Genomic DNA, 16,995 nt, shown 5'->3' on the forward strand with positions numbered 1-16,995 from the left:
CATACACAATGTGAAACACACCAGGGTTCAGTTGAAACAAACACCAGGTCACTACCTTCAGGAAACTCAAGGATCAGATCTCTGGACCTTAAAACAGCTTTCACACTCCATCACTTCTCAGGAGGTTTAAAAAAAAAAAAAAAAAAAGCAGCTTTCCCACTTGAAGTGTGAAAACAAAGAAAGTGTGAATGATATTGGGGTAATTCGTGGCAAAATCAGAGCTAAGTGTGAGAAAACAAGAAGACAAACATCTTATTTGCTGTAGCTATCTGTGTACTTTCTTGTACCAATCTAATACATTTTTTTAAAGGGTGCCAAAACTAACAAGCAGAACACAACACCTATGGGATCAACAGAGATGCCTCTACCACTAAGAAGTCTAGTCTAATTCTAATATCTGTAAAATATCCAAATATGAAGGAATAAAATCTATTTTAGACATTTGACCTTGCTGTGACTTTGATCCGGTAATAAAAAAATAATCAAATAATTTTATCTGCTGGTTATTATGATAATACAAACATTCAGGCAGTCGCTCTTGAGATCTCGCACTATAGAGAATCCCGGACAGACAACCTAAAAACCTCCTCAAGAAAAAATGCCTCCACAAGATATTTTCAGCAGACACTAGGACGAACTGAAATGCCCTACAAATCATTATCTATGTACCCATCTGCGTCCTTTATCTACAGTAGAGTACCTCAATCCCTTCCACCAGGAAATTTTCGACAGCATCTCATGCTGCATGGAAATCGATGGATAAACAGCTTTGTATTGGTCTGTCATTCGCTGAGCACAGTGTTTTGTGATCGATAGCAAATCAACTGCTCTCCAAGCCTCCAGCTCTATTCTAACACATTTATGCCTTTATAGAATATGCAAATGCAGACTTTTTCTATTTTATAGCCTCTAACCTGCTGTGATTGCATATCAGCCTGCACAATATGGAACTTTAACACTGACCTGTCAATATGCCAAAAGAAAGTTGGCTGGCTATGAGTTTTAGGAGTCTGCAATTTTTAAAAAAATAAAACCATATTAAAGAGAATATGATTAGTAAAGCTTTAGTGAAGTCCTTTCTTCATGATGGCTGTTCCTTTTGCCACCTCTGATCAATAACTATTCATTTTGTCAGATGCTTTTATCTAAAGCAAGTTACAAGAAAGACAATTCAAGTCCAGAGCGATGTCTCAAGGTCCCAGATGTGGACCTCTGACTTTCTTGGAATTAGAATTCACAACTTTGATCAGTGAGCTCCCACTACAGGACCTTTCTTTATCTTTTATTTTTATTTTATTTTTCACTGCTCCCTCTGAAGTTATGGAAATTCTCCATCCCTTACAGATAATACTTAAGCTAAACCTGTTCAAGCCAAAGATGAGTAGTGAACCTTTCACCTTCACATTCTGTCAGGGCCTGCGTGCCATCATAATCATGGCTCCCAGACGTCCACGACAAATCGATCCAGCTGTCATGGTCAGGCTTCAGTGGACATGTACCACAGTTATAAATCTCCGCTAATGGACCTTTTCTGGACTAGTCTCATCTCCATTCAGGTATAACGACAGTGACCGGCAAGGCAGGAAGGTCAAGGGTGACTCCAGGGACCAAATAATAAAGGTAACGCTGTGACTTTATCTTCCGCTTCCTGGCTCCTCGGGGCCAAATCCCACTGATAAAATCATCCATCGAGCAAGCAGAAACAATATCCGCCAGGGGAGAGTCAGTTACGAGCTCTTGTACTGACCTAACCAATAAGCTTTATCTACAAAGACACATATTTCAAATGCCCCTTTCTTGTGTTTTAGTAAAGGTTTATGTTTAGGCTGTAATTTTTACCCTGTGGGTGATCTGAGGGTATTATCAAGGTCAGGACACACACACACACAAACACACACACCAGAGTAAAAATGGCTGCTGGTTAAAATAAGGAGTAAAATAAACACATTGTATTTTGCCTGAAATACAGTTGAAAAGTAATAAAGAAAGAAGCCTAATACATTGTTATAATAAATGATATTCATATACTGTACTTTATGCAAATAAAACCTTAAAGTAGTGTACAGCATAAGCCAAAGTGACGTAGATTAATATTCTATTAAGGCTGCTTGTTTTCTGGTTAATTTAAGTAATCCCTAGTCAGCTTCCTAATCAATTTGGTCTGATCAGGGAATTGTTATTTCAATAAATTATCTCCATTGATTCAGGAGGTGTACAACATTTAAATCCCATCTTAATTGAAACATGATGTGAGTCTATGTTAAGGGGACAGGGTAATTCATTGAAGTAACGCGAGCATAAATCAAACTCGCCACCTGTTGTTTTAGCAACTGCCCAGTGTGCAAATAACTAAAGCATTACTCTCTCTCAGTAAACAGCTTGACCATTTTCACACACAAACCTCACACCAAGTGAAGCACAAGGCTCAGAACTCATGCTATAACGTCACCGATCACCGCAGCAGAAACATTTTCACACTTCGGTAGAGAGGAGCACGTTTAAAGGCATGCCAGCAACTGACGAAGTACCAGGTCACATTTCCATCTCAATAACTTCACGGATAGGCTTCTGAGAACGGCGTGTGAAGCTGTGTGTGTACTCTGATGATGTCCATTTGATGTCTGCAGATGAAATAGCTGCATGAGGTCCTGACAGGGCAGCAGAGATAAAACCACTGCCAGATCATATATATATTACTCAAAATACATAGCAAAAAAAAAAAAAAAAAAAAGCACACCAGATGCTAAAGTTCCTGCCACTGGATCAAATGGTTCTGAGATGAAAGCAGGGCACATGATGATGATGATGATGATGATGATGATGTGAACACCAAAAAGAGGTTACGATATCTTGCTCATTAAATAAATACTCAGCTATCCTAGCAGAAAGAAGTGCTAGTCCAGTCTGATGCTTTGGTTGCCTAAAAACCGCAAGGTAACAATGCAGGACAAGCTAGCTAGACTAATAGATATAGATTAAAGATTAATAGATATACATTAATACCTGACTACAGTAAAAGAAAAAATGGGTTTAGGATTATTATTCTCATCTAACAAGGGTTCTGGAGACACACATCAACTTTGCAGGCTCAAAATAAGTCACTGGCTATGATTTTCAATACAAGACTTATGTCATGTCCTGGGATCTCAAGTAAAAGTCTGGACAGTGACTTTATTTAACCACATGATGATTATGCATAGTGATAGCATTGTAATTTTTATGTTAAGTATCCTTTGTTTGTACATGACAACACTTTCTTTGCATATCCCAACTTTGGAGGGTTGGGGTCAGAGCGCAGGGTCAGCTGTGATACAGCACCTCTGAAGCAGAGGGGGTTGAGGGCCTTGCTCAACTGACTAACAGTGGCAGCTTGAACCCTGATCTCCAATAAACAACCCAGAGCCTTAACTACTTGAGCTACCATAGCTTATCCTAAATTTTCATCCTTTATTTTTTATGTTTTAATCTGTGCATGTTTAATAACTCATCTAGTGTAAACATCCTGCCTTTAGTTAGTGTGTATTGCAGCAGGTTGTAGAATTCAGAATAACCACCCTGTTGTAAATACACAGCACTGCGATTCATCTCAACACTCTGATGCACAGTTTGACATAAATTGCAAATTGGACAGAATATATCTGTAAAATATATCTTAGAGGGTCTGTGGTATTTTTTTTTTAGGTAAATAGGGTGCTGCAGTGTAACCATTAAATTTAGGTCATGTTATAATAAACAGCATATGACTGTATATGAAGCAGAAAACTATATTAAAAGCAATAAAGGAAGCGACTTTACATTTATTTTATTGTTAGTTGGTGAGTGAGTGAGCAGGTTCAGCAAAAGTGTTTTTTAAAAAACATGAAAAAACAAGGTGAAAAAGTTTTCATACATCTATAAATATATTATTGCTGATTTTATAATATATTATATATAATTATAATTTTTTTAATCAACTGCGCTAAAAGTGTCCGATTTTTAAAGCCCTTTTTTATAAGAGCGAAACTAAAAGGTGATTTTCACTGATGCCGAAGTGTTTTTTACACTCCCGCCTACACACACACACACACACACACACCTGCCAAAAGGAGGATCCTCATGCAAGGATTTTGTGTGTCTGTTTCCATCAATACTGTTTATACAGCAAATAACTGAAATGAAGATAGTTTGAAATAGTTGCTGACATTAAATCGAGGTTAAATCAAGACGGTCTGGGCTCTGTGACACAGCAGAACACATGGGTTAACAAAAGCTGATTTAGCAAAGCATTGCTCTGTGCCTTGAGGGTGAAAAAATCTAGCTCCATGCTAACATCCCCCAGGCGGCAGGGAGCAACCCACAGCGGTCCCTTTTGTTTTATTTTGCTTCAGTATCATGGAGAGAGGAGGAGCTTTCTTCTCTGAGAGACAACAGTCTGCCCACTGAGCAGGGGAGGAGATGCACGGTCTGTAATCATTTATCAGAGAGGAGAGAAACGGAGAGGAGAGAATGATAGTGGTGTCATCACAGAGTGGAGATAACACGATTAGTTTCGGCTGTGATTCATCAGGCACTCGGTTACTGTTCTTCCTGCTGTGGTGCAGCACAACCCATTTCTTCTTTTATTACCTTCTTACACTGTGCTCACTTCCACTTCTTTCTCTTATATCTTTATTTGATTCACTCTCACTAACCAGCAGTGTGGGATGGAAAACTAATCCCACACAACAACAAAAAAACGGAGGGAAAAAAACCCAACATTTTTTTTTTTTTATTTTGCATAGATTTTTTAAGTACCAAGAAATGGTACATTTTCTCTGAAAGGTATGAAACATAACACAATCTCTGAAAATGAATCCTATACAGATATATTTGTGTTCCTTAAAATTTTTTAAAAGCTCTCTGCTGGCGTTAACCGTTTTAACAACAGTGGCAAGATTTCTCCTTTTCCATAGCCAAGTTAGCTTTTAAATAAATAAAGGCAAAATAAAGAAGCAGCTATGTTCCAGCTGGCGAAGGAGCTACGTTCTGGGCCAGAAAATGTAAACAAACGGCTTTTGGACAGTAATTTATGCAATATTTTTGCAAGTAGCCTGAATTTCGATAACTTATAAATTCGGGTGTCTAAGATGCTGCAGAAGCTGGTAAAAAATAAAAAAGGTAAAAACTAATAGGCTGGACCATAATATCCAGTGACTGGTGACATCCCATCATAGAAATCAGCAGGTATTTTGGGGTGGCTTTCGATAACAGCTGGCTTTTGATAACTTCAGAATCACTGACTACTGAATAATCATTTTAATTATTTCAAAGACAATGCCATGGCTGTAGAACAAGAAAGACTTTTAAAAAATTTACGGACTGCATCCTTACAATCTATTTACATATGTTAATTCAGTTTGGAAAGTAAACTAAATGTATTTCTAAGCAGCAGTTCGAGTAAACATCCTGGTGCCGAAATACATGAACTAAAAGCTAATCCCTAGATATCTTTTAGACATCACATGCTTATGTGCTTGCTGAACATTTCATTCCAGATTTTCCACTAAAGAAAGAAGAGAAGAAAACCAGTGGGCTGTGGTGGCTCAAGTGGTTAAGGCTCTGGGTTATTGATTCAGGTTGAGGTTCAAGCCCCAGCATTGCCAGGCTGCCACTGTTTGGCCCTTGAGCAAGGCCCTTAACTCTCTTTGCTTCAGGGGTGACCCCAACTTATGCAAAGAAAGAATGCTGTAATGTATGTGTGAAAAATAAAAACTTATTCTCACTATAAAAGCATTCAACTCTTCTGGTAAGGCTTTCCACTAGATTTTGGAGCATAGCTATGGGAATTTGTTTAGTTTGATTAGTGAGGTCTGGCGCTGATGTCCACTTCAGCCACTGCTCACAACCTTAGGGTAACTATGGACAATGAACTGTTCTTTTCCTCCCATGTTACTAATGTCACTCGGTTTCTTCTGTAAAATGTCAGGAGGGTTCATCCACACAGGCTGCTCAGGTGCTTGTTCACTCTCTTGTCATTTCAAGACTGGACTACTGCAACTCTCTACTGGCAGGTCTACCTCTGAATGCAATTCATCCTCTGCCAATGATCGAAAATGCAGCTGTGTGACAAGCCCACTGCTGCGTTCTCTCCACTGGCTTCCAGTAGCTGCACTCATCAGATTCAAAACACTGATGCTTACCTACAAAGCCAAAAATGGACCAGCACACTCTTTCCTAAAAGCTCCCTACACTGCACCATGCTCCCTCAGACCCACTAGCACTGCCCGATTGATACCACCATCTCTCAGGGTAAGAGGTAGGTATACATCTAGACTCTTCTCTGTTCTGGCACCGAGGTGGTGGAATTAACTTTCCCTAGATGTCTGAACACACAAGTCACTGTTTTCAAATGCCGGACTTCAAAGCACTCTTGTACATTGCTCTGGATAAGAGCGTCTACCAAATGCCAGAAATGTAAATGTAAATGATGTCAGGATATTCCTAAAAAGCTCATTCAAAAGGTGTTCAGTGGGATTGAGGTCTGAGCTCTTACGTTTGAGCTCTTACGTTTGAGGTCTCAGCTCTTACGTTAGCAAATCATGTCTTCATAGACTTTCCAGGTTTGGTTCCCTTTAGTTCCTTTAGTTTAGTTCCACTAAAGTGAAATCTTACACTTATGCTACAACATACAAAAACATTGTGGGAACAGTTCAGGGAATGCTCATGCATGAATGTAAAGGTCAGGGGTCTGTAACCTTTTGGTCATATCGTGTACAATAACCAGGGGTCATCATCTGGTGGACCGTGGTCTGGATGCTGACTGAGTAATGTACTTCATAGGATCTAACCTAGTGCTTGTGAAAACGCAGTAGAAGCAATCATGTACCAGAGCAGGTTCCGTAATCGATCTGTTTGGTTTTATCCAATAACATGCATTTATATAAATTATTTAGCGGAAGGCAGCTCACTAGACTAGAGTCTTATTTATAGCCACAACCTATTAATGGTAAAGCATTAAAAGCTGAATCATCATCATCATCATCATTCAGTTATATTAGCTGCTTATCCAGAACTATCCAGAGAGCTTGGAATTTTATAACTGGATATGTTAGCCCAAATTTTAGTCGAATGCCCGAGCTATAAGTGATATTTCTTAATGCTAAGTTTAAACCCTGATTAAACAAAAGTACGTCTGAATTGTTTATAAAAAATAATTTCCTCTCATTTGTTCCTGCATCCAGCCCTCAGTCCTGAGCACACACTTCACTAAACAAATTGTACATTAAATCATACAGGCATCTCGCTTATGTTCTAGCGCTCTCTGCATCTCCATTGCCTGAGCGATCCCACTCCTTCATCAACCTCTGCCTCATTCTCCCATTACGCAGAGCACTCGCTGAATAAACAAACATCATCTCCCATCACTTAGCCTGCCCTGCGCATGTCGACATCATTAGCAAAGGCCGCCGCACGGCTGAAAGAAGCGTCCAAGCAGACAAGCTTCACAGCGGAGTACACAGAAGGAGGTGGAGGGCGCGTCATACTGAGGCGCGGTGCTCCGTTTCTGAGTAAAGCACGATAGGCAATCAGCTCTCTTGGAGCCATGCTGTCGAAGCTAGGCTGAGACTGCAAGTCCAGAAGCAGCATGGAGCTGACTGATCAGATCACTCAGCACGGCGTCAGCAAGGAATACGCTAAAACGCACTGACGCTGTTTAAAGCTGCGTGATTAGCAGGTCTGTTTGGGTGCTGAATGTGAGAGTTGCCCGCGAGCAAATGTTAAGACCATGAGGTCTCGGACCCTGCTGGAGAAGACGTATGATAGTATGACGAAAGGGAAACTAGCGACAAACCCCAGGCAATTTATGTGACATGATCTGCTGAGCAAGCACAGGTTTGGGATTTTCAAGCAGCCGTTTAAATTGGCTTTGGGAAAACGACGCTTTTGTAATTTTCTTCCTGTTTTCCCAAGCCACACGACAACCGCGGCTCAGCAGCAAAGCTTTTAGTTAACTAGGACGCCGTCAGGGAAAGGCCAGACACAGCGGGTCTGGAGTAAATCTATTTCGAGTGAATATAGTTCAGAATCACTTTCTGTATGTTTTTTTGTCTCCTTTTCATTTCTCTACCATGTCTGTCTTCATTATGTTATATTTACTGCATAGAAATGGATAGGAGTGATAAGAGACTAGATTTGCTTCGTATTTTCAGTAAAATATAACTCTGACTCTGTCTATTATTGCATTATCTGACTGGACACTAAAATCCATTTTTGTACACTAAATGCCTCTTTTGCCAAGTTAAATAATAAACACTAAAATTAAATATATAAAAAAATGACTGAAACCAAGGTTTTCATAATGTGAAATAAAGAATGAGACTGAATCAGCACCTCCAAGTCCGAGGCCATGGCTCTCTCTCAGAGAACAATGTGATGTGCAGGATCTATCTGAGGAGGCGAAGCAGGAGCTCAGTTTCCAGACAAAGCTCTGTGTTTACTGCTCAATCTATCCTCACATAGAGTCACAAGTTGTGGGCAGTGACCCAAAGAATAAGGCTACAAATACAAGCTGTGGAAATGATGTTCCTCGGCTGGGCTTACTCTTCAAGATAGAGTGACAATCTGGGAAAGCCTTGAAATCGAGTCATTGCTTCTTTAAATTGATAGGAACCAGTTGCAAGTTTGGGCATCTTACATGGTCTCGGTCTCAACAGAGCTGTATCGGATCACATCCTATTGGACTGAGACCCTGCAGCAGAACCAGGACCTGCTGGAGAGATTATATTTCACCATTTCTTGGGAATATCTAGGAGGTGAATTCTGTGACTGGAGGAGTTTCAGAAGTCTGGACTAAAATTCAGAAGTCTGTTGCTATTGTGATCCGCACAAGAGAAACAAAACACTGTTAGCCATGTCGAATGAATTTTCAAAGGTATGGTTCTGGAAATCAAGTAAACAAGATCAAACCTGTCTTTGAAGCAGTAAACAATTTTATACTGTTTGAGATTTTGGTATAATCAAGAAAATGCTAGATGTGGGTGAAACTGTTTGATCAGCTCTGCAACTAGGTTAACTAGCTTGAAGTCTCTCTTGTATGCTACCTATCTCTGCTCCTCTAGATGACGGTTAGAAGATAATAAAAAACAGATCCACTGAAATCCAGTCAGTATTTTATTACCCAAATGTGGAATATGTGTTTTTTTCCAGGTAAAATTACATTTATTGGTGTATAAACTGACAGTGACATACCAGAGACTGCTGTTAAGAGCTTTTGGACCAGGTTTTAAATTGAGCTGACAGCCATCAGTCATGACGAACCCTTGCCCTTGGCTAATCCCAGTGCATCACATGGCCACATTTGCATAAAGTCCTCCTGAATTTAGCTAAATCTTTTTTCCCCCAAATCAGATTTCCGCACTGCACATAAGCGGGGTATCCAGAGCAGTCAACTGAATGCAGTGCAGTGAGTTAGAAGAAGACATGTCGTGTTACACTGTAGGTGGTTAAGCTTCCCTGACTTTTTCCTCTTAATGTTAATTCAGTGCTAGTGGGTTATCATGCGAGTGCACTCACACCGGGTGGCACCATCCATCATCCATCCACCATAACGTGCAGAGCACAAGCTTAGTCAGAGATTCACTCATGTGCGACCTCTTCTCTCTCCATCGCTCTCTCTCTCTCTCTCTCTCTCTCTCCATCTCTCTAAAGTGCTGCGCATGGCACCCATTCAAAGCTTTAGTTATCTGCTCACTGCAGGGGTCCAGCATGTACGATTCTTCTCCTCCTCCCTCCTCACTTCTCCTTGCGCATCTCCCAGGAGACTCAACGCTTGCTTTCAGAAATGTTAGCAAATTCCCTGAGGAGCCAGCTGCATCTTGCACCACCTGCTGACTACTTCATGGACTCTTCTCCCTGCACATGTTTTCTCTCCATCATCTTTCTTTATCACCCCTGGGGCCCTAGCTCATGACCTGCACCGATGACTACTGACGTAACTGCACTGCACCGCCTCCTAGCTCAAGACGCAAACGAGGCTGATTCATTATCGCCCGAATAACGAGCGTCACCCACGAATTCGGATAAACTGAGATGTTTCAAAGCCGCCCTACATACACAAGGGAAAATAACATGCAAGCATACGAGTTAGCACGTGATCACAAATCCATCTCGCCATCATAAGCAAAAGAAACAATTTCGCATTTATTCTGTGCCTAAGCTTTTTTTCTTTTTAAAAGACACAATGTTGGCTATAATCGATAACCATTCGAGATGCGTTTTATGCTTCTCCTTTTTAAATCAGCTCTCCACTGCAAGGGAAAATGAGCTCAGGTTGAATTCTGACCTAACCCTCATTAGTGCAACTTCACAGCGAGTCAGCTTGTTTTCTTTTTTTATCCTGTGTGCATGAAAATGCCACAGATGACTTCATTAGCTCTGAAGGGGTGAGGCAGGGCAGTGATGCACGCTGGGAGGACCCTGTTTCCAAATGCCAAACTACTGATCTGCGTATGTGACTACCTGACACTCAACATCACCCCCGCCTAGGTGCAGACATGCATTTGAGAACACACATCCATACAATCACCCACCCACACACACACACACACACACAGCATAGAAAATTTTGAAACGCAGACAAAAGCAAAGGCAGTTGCACTTTCCAGTTCCCAACCCCCACATAACACACACGTGCACAAACACACACACACACACAGTATAGCACAAAGATTCCATACTATGCAAATGGCAGCCAATGGGGGGTTCTGCTTGAGGCAAAGTGAAATAAAAGGATAAGCAAAAAACAAAGACAGGTGACCTCCTGCTGAATGTCTGCAACTATGCTAATACAGTCATTGCTGCTTATTTATTCATTTATCCCTGCAAGGGAGGGACAGGAGGAGTATTCCGGCATCTGCCTCCTACTTCACACACAATAGAGGTGATATGAGGTTACATAGAACAGAAATCCTGTAGAAAGCTGTGGCAGAGGTTGAGAAGTCACAAATAGAAGAAAGAAGAAAAAAAACCTCTGCATATATACAGAAATCAGTGTTTGTTGTACATGTTAAGCAAATTTCTAAGTGCTAACTCTCTCATCGTTGTAGAGATCCTCTCATATACACATTAAAGTCCAAGATTAATTATCTTAAAGACACCTAATCAAGCCAATTATGTCATGTTCCCATGCCAACTGTACTTTGAGAAAAGCTTACTGGTTCCCGTGTCCCTGATTGTTTGCCAGAATTTGTGGTGGCCTCACCATGCAGCAGCAAATTTCAATATTTATTTAATATTTATTTAAAGATTGTCATGCCATAGTTCAATTTCACTCCCAACAAATTCCATGAAACATCCTCAATCATCCACCAGTTGGAAGTAAGAAGCTGTGTGCTAGCAAAATTCAAGTAGGTATTTCTGAAAACATTTTATATAATATCTTTAATTTGTACTTGTTAATGGTAATTTCGTAAAGTACTATTCCACTGTGGTAAAATCTTGAGACATTTTAGCAGATTATCAGGATTTCCTGTAAAGTCTAGTTGGATACAGCCTTGCAGGTTCAGCATCTGGTTAGAAGCTAAACAGGTCTCCTTTAGGCACCAGCATAATTATTGTATGACAGTGGAAACAACCATTTAAGATTTTGTTTCCAATAAGGTGGAACTACTTTTTGAGAAAAAAATCTCTCCAGGTCAAGATACGCAACTGACTGCTGATGCCATCTGTAGCCTAACCATCAACATGCTTGATTCATGTAATCATACATTTTACGTTCCGCAAAAGATACATCTCTGTTGACAATGTCAGCCATGAACTTCTGAAACCAAGTCAACAAATTCAGCCCTGTTCGTATCTGTCCAATAAAACAAAAATCAATTCCTTTAAAGCAATGCTGTGGTAGAAACCCAGATTCACCCATGGATATGCTGTTAAAGGAGGATAAATGAAGATGATTGGGAATGTCTTTGTTGATATAGAGAAAGATATGGCTCTCGTAATTTATACTGCTTTGTTTTTCCTACTTGGTGTTGCACATTTACTTCATGGTTGGGGTCTTATTTAAGTTGTTAGGCATCATGATTGCTGTACTGATAGCCTGACTATTCCCCGGATTCACTGGGAATCCTAACAAACAAATATTGTCCAAATTTCCTAGCAAAATTTCCTTAAAATAAAGTTTAAATTTACTACTCTAAAGGGTCCTTTGGTTTCTTTGGTTCATCACACTGAAGAAAACCATTAACAATGTAATTCAAAACCATAAAACAGAGTATTTCCCTATCAGAAGATTAAGTGCAAGCCCCAACCCTTAACTATCTACCCATCCATCCCATTTTTGTACCACTTATGTGACGCAGGGTCAGGGGAAACTGGAGCGTATCCCACATGACTCGGAGCACAAGGAAGGGGACACCTTGGACAGGGTGCCAACAATAGTAGGGAACAATCACACACAGCCCCATACACACACTACAGAGATGCCAAGCAACCTACAGGACGGAAACTGGAATCAAACCCCCAACTCCAGAAATGCAAGGCAAACATGCTAACCACTACGCTATCATGCTGCTTCTTAAGTATGCAAAGAAAACCCTTATTAGGAACCTTTATTTCTCAGTAGTACAATCTGAAACGCAGGGCTCACCACTAAACACATCTATACAAACATGTTCTCCACTAAAATCCCTGTGGTGTAGATTAAAGCTCCCATGTGTAATCATACAACATTGCACAGTAATGAATTAAATAAACATCCTCTACTTAGATAGCAGGTGTAGCCTTACCTCCTACCAAGAATAGTGAGAGCAGCTGGGAAAGGGAGCTCAGGGACTCCAGTCATACAATTACAGCCTTCAGCCAATCAACTCCATCTACGTCTTGATCGGACTACGGTCCTCCAGGAGTTAATGAGCCATTAACCATATAATGAAGCCAATAGCAGGAGGGTTAGAAATGGCACATAACAGTAAGTGGGTCAAAAACTTTGAGGTGTTCTTTCACCTTTCATAAGCATAAAAAAGGGCATCAGCAGAAATGGCAAAAGCACAGTAATTGGGAGCAAATCGCTTGTTTCGCTGATTCAGCAAGGCTTTTTAGGAGAGCATTGCTGGTTGTCTATATCAGAGAGGCAGTGAGGGGGAGAAATCACAGTGCTGCGTGCGCAAGGACCTTGTAGTAGACAATAAGAAGGATGTGTGAGGATGTCACAGGAAAGAATGACCTTTGCAGTTTTATCCACACAAATGATCACACAGCCAAGATAAAGATGCCATCAAGTCTGTTCATGTTGATTTTGTCGTGTTCATTTTTCCAGTCTAATAAGATGGTCTATGATGTTGGGCTTGTTTTCTGACAGTAGCCCAAAAACTGCAGTGTACCGTTTTGGGCTTTCAGGGGTAATAGATGAGAAACTGTTATTGCTCATATAACACATGTGCATTAGCATGTCACTTGGAACAAAGCGTGTAACAGAGCAAGGCTCGGGGGCTGCATGAAATTGCATCCACTTTTACATCAATTAAATTCAAATCAGTCACATCTGGTTGTTCCTAGGTATGGCGACTGCACGCTATCAAAGGCAATTAGCCTTAATCAGATTATGGACTGTTCATTTCCCATCAGACCCCAGGCACGGTTTTCGAAAAGTGATCAATTAGTTCAAACACATGGATGAAGATATGAATAGCGCATGTGTTTATGGGGGTGTGTGGCACACTGAGTGTGTTTGCAGAAGTAAGAAAGGTTCTTTTTATAGGCACTGACTTTCATCAAAAGGACAAGAGGCACCGAGTGCTGCAGCATGGTGCAACGCTCATCAGCAGTCACTGTTTACATCGCTAGTCGGAGTGAAAGCTGTCACGTCCCATTCATGCCGCACTGGAACGCTTCATTCTAAACTAAGGATGACAACACAGGTTTGCGGCTAACCTCAACTGAACTTCCTACAATCAACGTCAAATCCTCAGGCTTGTGGGATTTTATGTTGGCCATCTGACCACAAGCTGTTGTGGAAGATGGTGCTGCAGTAAAAAATTATATTTTGGAGTGAGAGTATCCATGCTAATCACTTTATTTGGAACAAAGAAACCCTAGACAGCTGTCTAGCACCAGATTACATTTGGCCTCAGTGCAGCCCAAACAACTCAGGAGGCTGGCTGCAGTGAGAGACTCCAGTAATGATGATATCAACAACAATAACAATACTACAACTATTACTACTACTACTACTACTACCAAAGGCGGGGTCACACTACACTTTTCGTTCCACTGACTTTCATTCATACACATGCCAATGCCAGACACCAGAAACACAAGCTCGGTGTGGAGAAGTTTCACATTTTAAGATTGTGGAAATCTGGCCTGCACATTTGTGTGAAAAATAGAAGACTGACACCTCACAGTGTGACCTCTTCAAATCTAAATGGACGAGTTCAGTGGAGTCACAGTGAGGAAGCCAATATTGTAAATGCATGATCATTACGTTAGCTAGACAGCTTATTGCGAATAAAAAGGGAAAAAACACCTTGGCAAGGGATGGCATATTCAGTTCCATCTATATTCACACCCAAGAAATTTTGAATGCTGAAAGTCTAGTGTGATCATGCCATACTACTACTACTACTACTACTACTACTACTACTACTACTACTACAACTACTACAACTAATAATAATCATAATCATAATAATAATAATAATAAATACCAATCATCATCATCAATAAGAGGTGATGCAATGAAACTGAGGTGAAAGACCCTATTAGCATAATTTAGTGGCATATGCACTGAAGATCACTTTCCCTTATGCAGTGTTTAGTCTACTAAAATGAAACCTGAGGTTTATGAGGTTCATCTACAGGTGAGAACACTGAGAAGACATCACATTCAGGTTCAGACTAAATCAAAAATTCCAAACAAAAAAGCAAAGCTGTAGCACACCTTCCAGATGTGTTCTGGATGTTTACACCAACAAACAACAGTAGATAAGATCCGGATGTGATACACGAAATCCTTTGAACTGGTATGTTTTGGGATGTCTACATGCACATGGACACAGCTTTGCTTACCTTTGCCCGTCCTCGTATTTCTGACCAATGACTGAAAGAGTTCTCACAAGTCCATACTGTACTGTACATCGCATACCTCTCACACATTATAAATAAATTTTTAGTCTTTAAATTATATAATCCACATGCAACCAAATACCCAGTAAATTGGTCTAATATGTGTGAAAGCATCTTAAGGCCCTGATTTCTTAAGCTCCCTGATAATGAGTATTAATTTGATGGTGCAATCTGATAAATTGCTCGTGCAGTTACAGATGATTTAGAAAGAATAAATGGGTAAATGACGTTCTTTAACAAAGTAGCAGGAGAAACGGTTCATGATAGCTAATTCAGTGCCATCCTCCAGGAAAACTATAAGCAAATCAGCTTGGGTGTTTCTGAGGGTTTGTTTGATCAAGTATACATGTGTTTTTTCCTGACAAAATACTTGCAGGCTTATGAGGATATATACTGGATGAGTCAAATATAAATGTACAGTGAGTACCAAATATGAGCATGAATTTGATTCTGACGTCATATACTGCAGACTATAGGCATTTATTTAGACACTGGTTAAGAGACCTGATTACGATTATGATTGATTTAGCCACAGTGTGACTCTGAAAAGTCGTGAATTCATGAAAACACAAAAGAAAACAGATCTTACTGATCCTGTTACAATAATACTTTGTGCTTGTTTAAAGGGTTACTATAAAGTAAATCTATTCAGAAAAAAAAAATACAGAGGCATGTTCATAAATCAGACAAATAAAATAGCCTTACCTTCATCAATACTGATTCGCTAAGTTTTTCCCGGTTCACGATCTTTATGGCGACTTTCTGACACGTGACACAGTGAACCCCCAACTTCACCAATCCTAAGACAAAAGACAGGAGATGAAAGAAAGAGAAAGTTATAAAAGAGTTTCATCAAAAGAATGCTCAGTGGCAATAAAGAGCCTCGCTCAGCACTTTCATCTGAAATGAAAATCGTCTCCGTCATGCGTAAAATGAATACGCCGGCACACTTTTCAAAAAAGCACGGTAAATGTCAGAGAACATACATAAACACAAACAAGGCCAGATCAATGAAGGAAATCCCTGAACAGCTTTCCGTCAGAGCAACCATGAAAACGAAGATGCTTCCTCACTCAAAGCCCAACAGCGCAGCATCCATATATCACACGCCGTCTCCAAATGCCAGGGCTTTGCATCTTTTTATTACCGTCGTGCATTTATTTATTTTTTTATCCAACCTCTGCATATCAAACTGTTGATTTCCCTGCAGAGTTACCCAGAGGGCTTTGGGGCTGTGGGGCTGCACACACCTGACGCATCCCTGCCTCTCTTTTATGTCCATGTGTCATTAGAGCCTGAAGGGCAGTGTAATGCCAATGTCTCCTTCATTCCCTGCTGAAGGCGTGTGGAGATGTAGAATCCTGCATCTAGGGACCGAGCGAATATTTCATCTTTGTGCAATTGCCTTTATGAGACGTGTCTCAAGGCAGAAAGATACACACAGAGTAATATATTAGGAGGTAAAGGTCATAGTGCACTATAAACCGTGGCATTTAATTCAGGAGATCTGAATTACACAATACAAAATTACATCAATCTTCATTATTCAGTCAACAGTAACTTTTATTCGCTGGAGAAATGGCATTAAAAATGCAAGTCATGGAAACAGTTTACTTTAGCTGCTAGTTCAGGGCTTTCAAACCTTATCGCCAAAGGTTTTTTATTCCGCACCTGATTCCACCTGTTTAATCAACTGATCTCGGCTTTCAGTAGACTTGGATGTGGCTTCTGCTCGGCTGGAATGAAAACCTGCACCTACATCGGACACCTTTGTGGATAAGATTTGACATCCCTGTGCTAGTTGAACCAAAAATTCTGTGCTGTGCAATTCTTTTTTTGTCTGATCTAAATCAGATCTAAATATATAAAAAAAATAATTAAAAATAAATAAATAAATAAATAAAATTTATTTCT

At 40.2% G+C, this 16,995-nt stretch overlaps 1 protein-coding gene across 5 annotated transcripts in view; it reads right to left on the reverse strand.

The window, feature by feature from the left end:
- brsk2b (BR serine/threonine kinase 2b) overlaps positions 1-16,995 on the reverse strand; it is a 171,130-nt gene that overhangs the window by 75,357 nt on the left and 78,778 nt on the right. For all 5 annotated transcript variants that reach the window (XM_058382186.1, XM_058382187.1, XM_058382189.1 and 2 more), the window contains exon 2: positions 15,787-15,881. In XM_058382186.1, the coding sequence (XP_058238169.1) occupies positions 15,787-15,881 (95 nt within the window). The remainder of the gene's footprint in view (positions 1-15,786; positions 15,882-16,995) is intronic.

This window comes from Hemibagrus wyckioides, linkage group LG27 (genome assembly GCF_019097595.1).
Source record: "Hemibagrus wyckioides isolate EC202008001 linkage group LG27, SWU_Hwy_1.0, whole genome shotgun sequence".
Classification (NCBI taxonomy): domain Eukaryota; kingdom Metazoa; phylum Chordata; class Actinopteri; order Siluriformes; family Bagridae; genus Hemibagrus; species Hemibagrus wyckioides.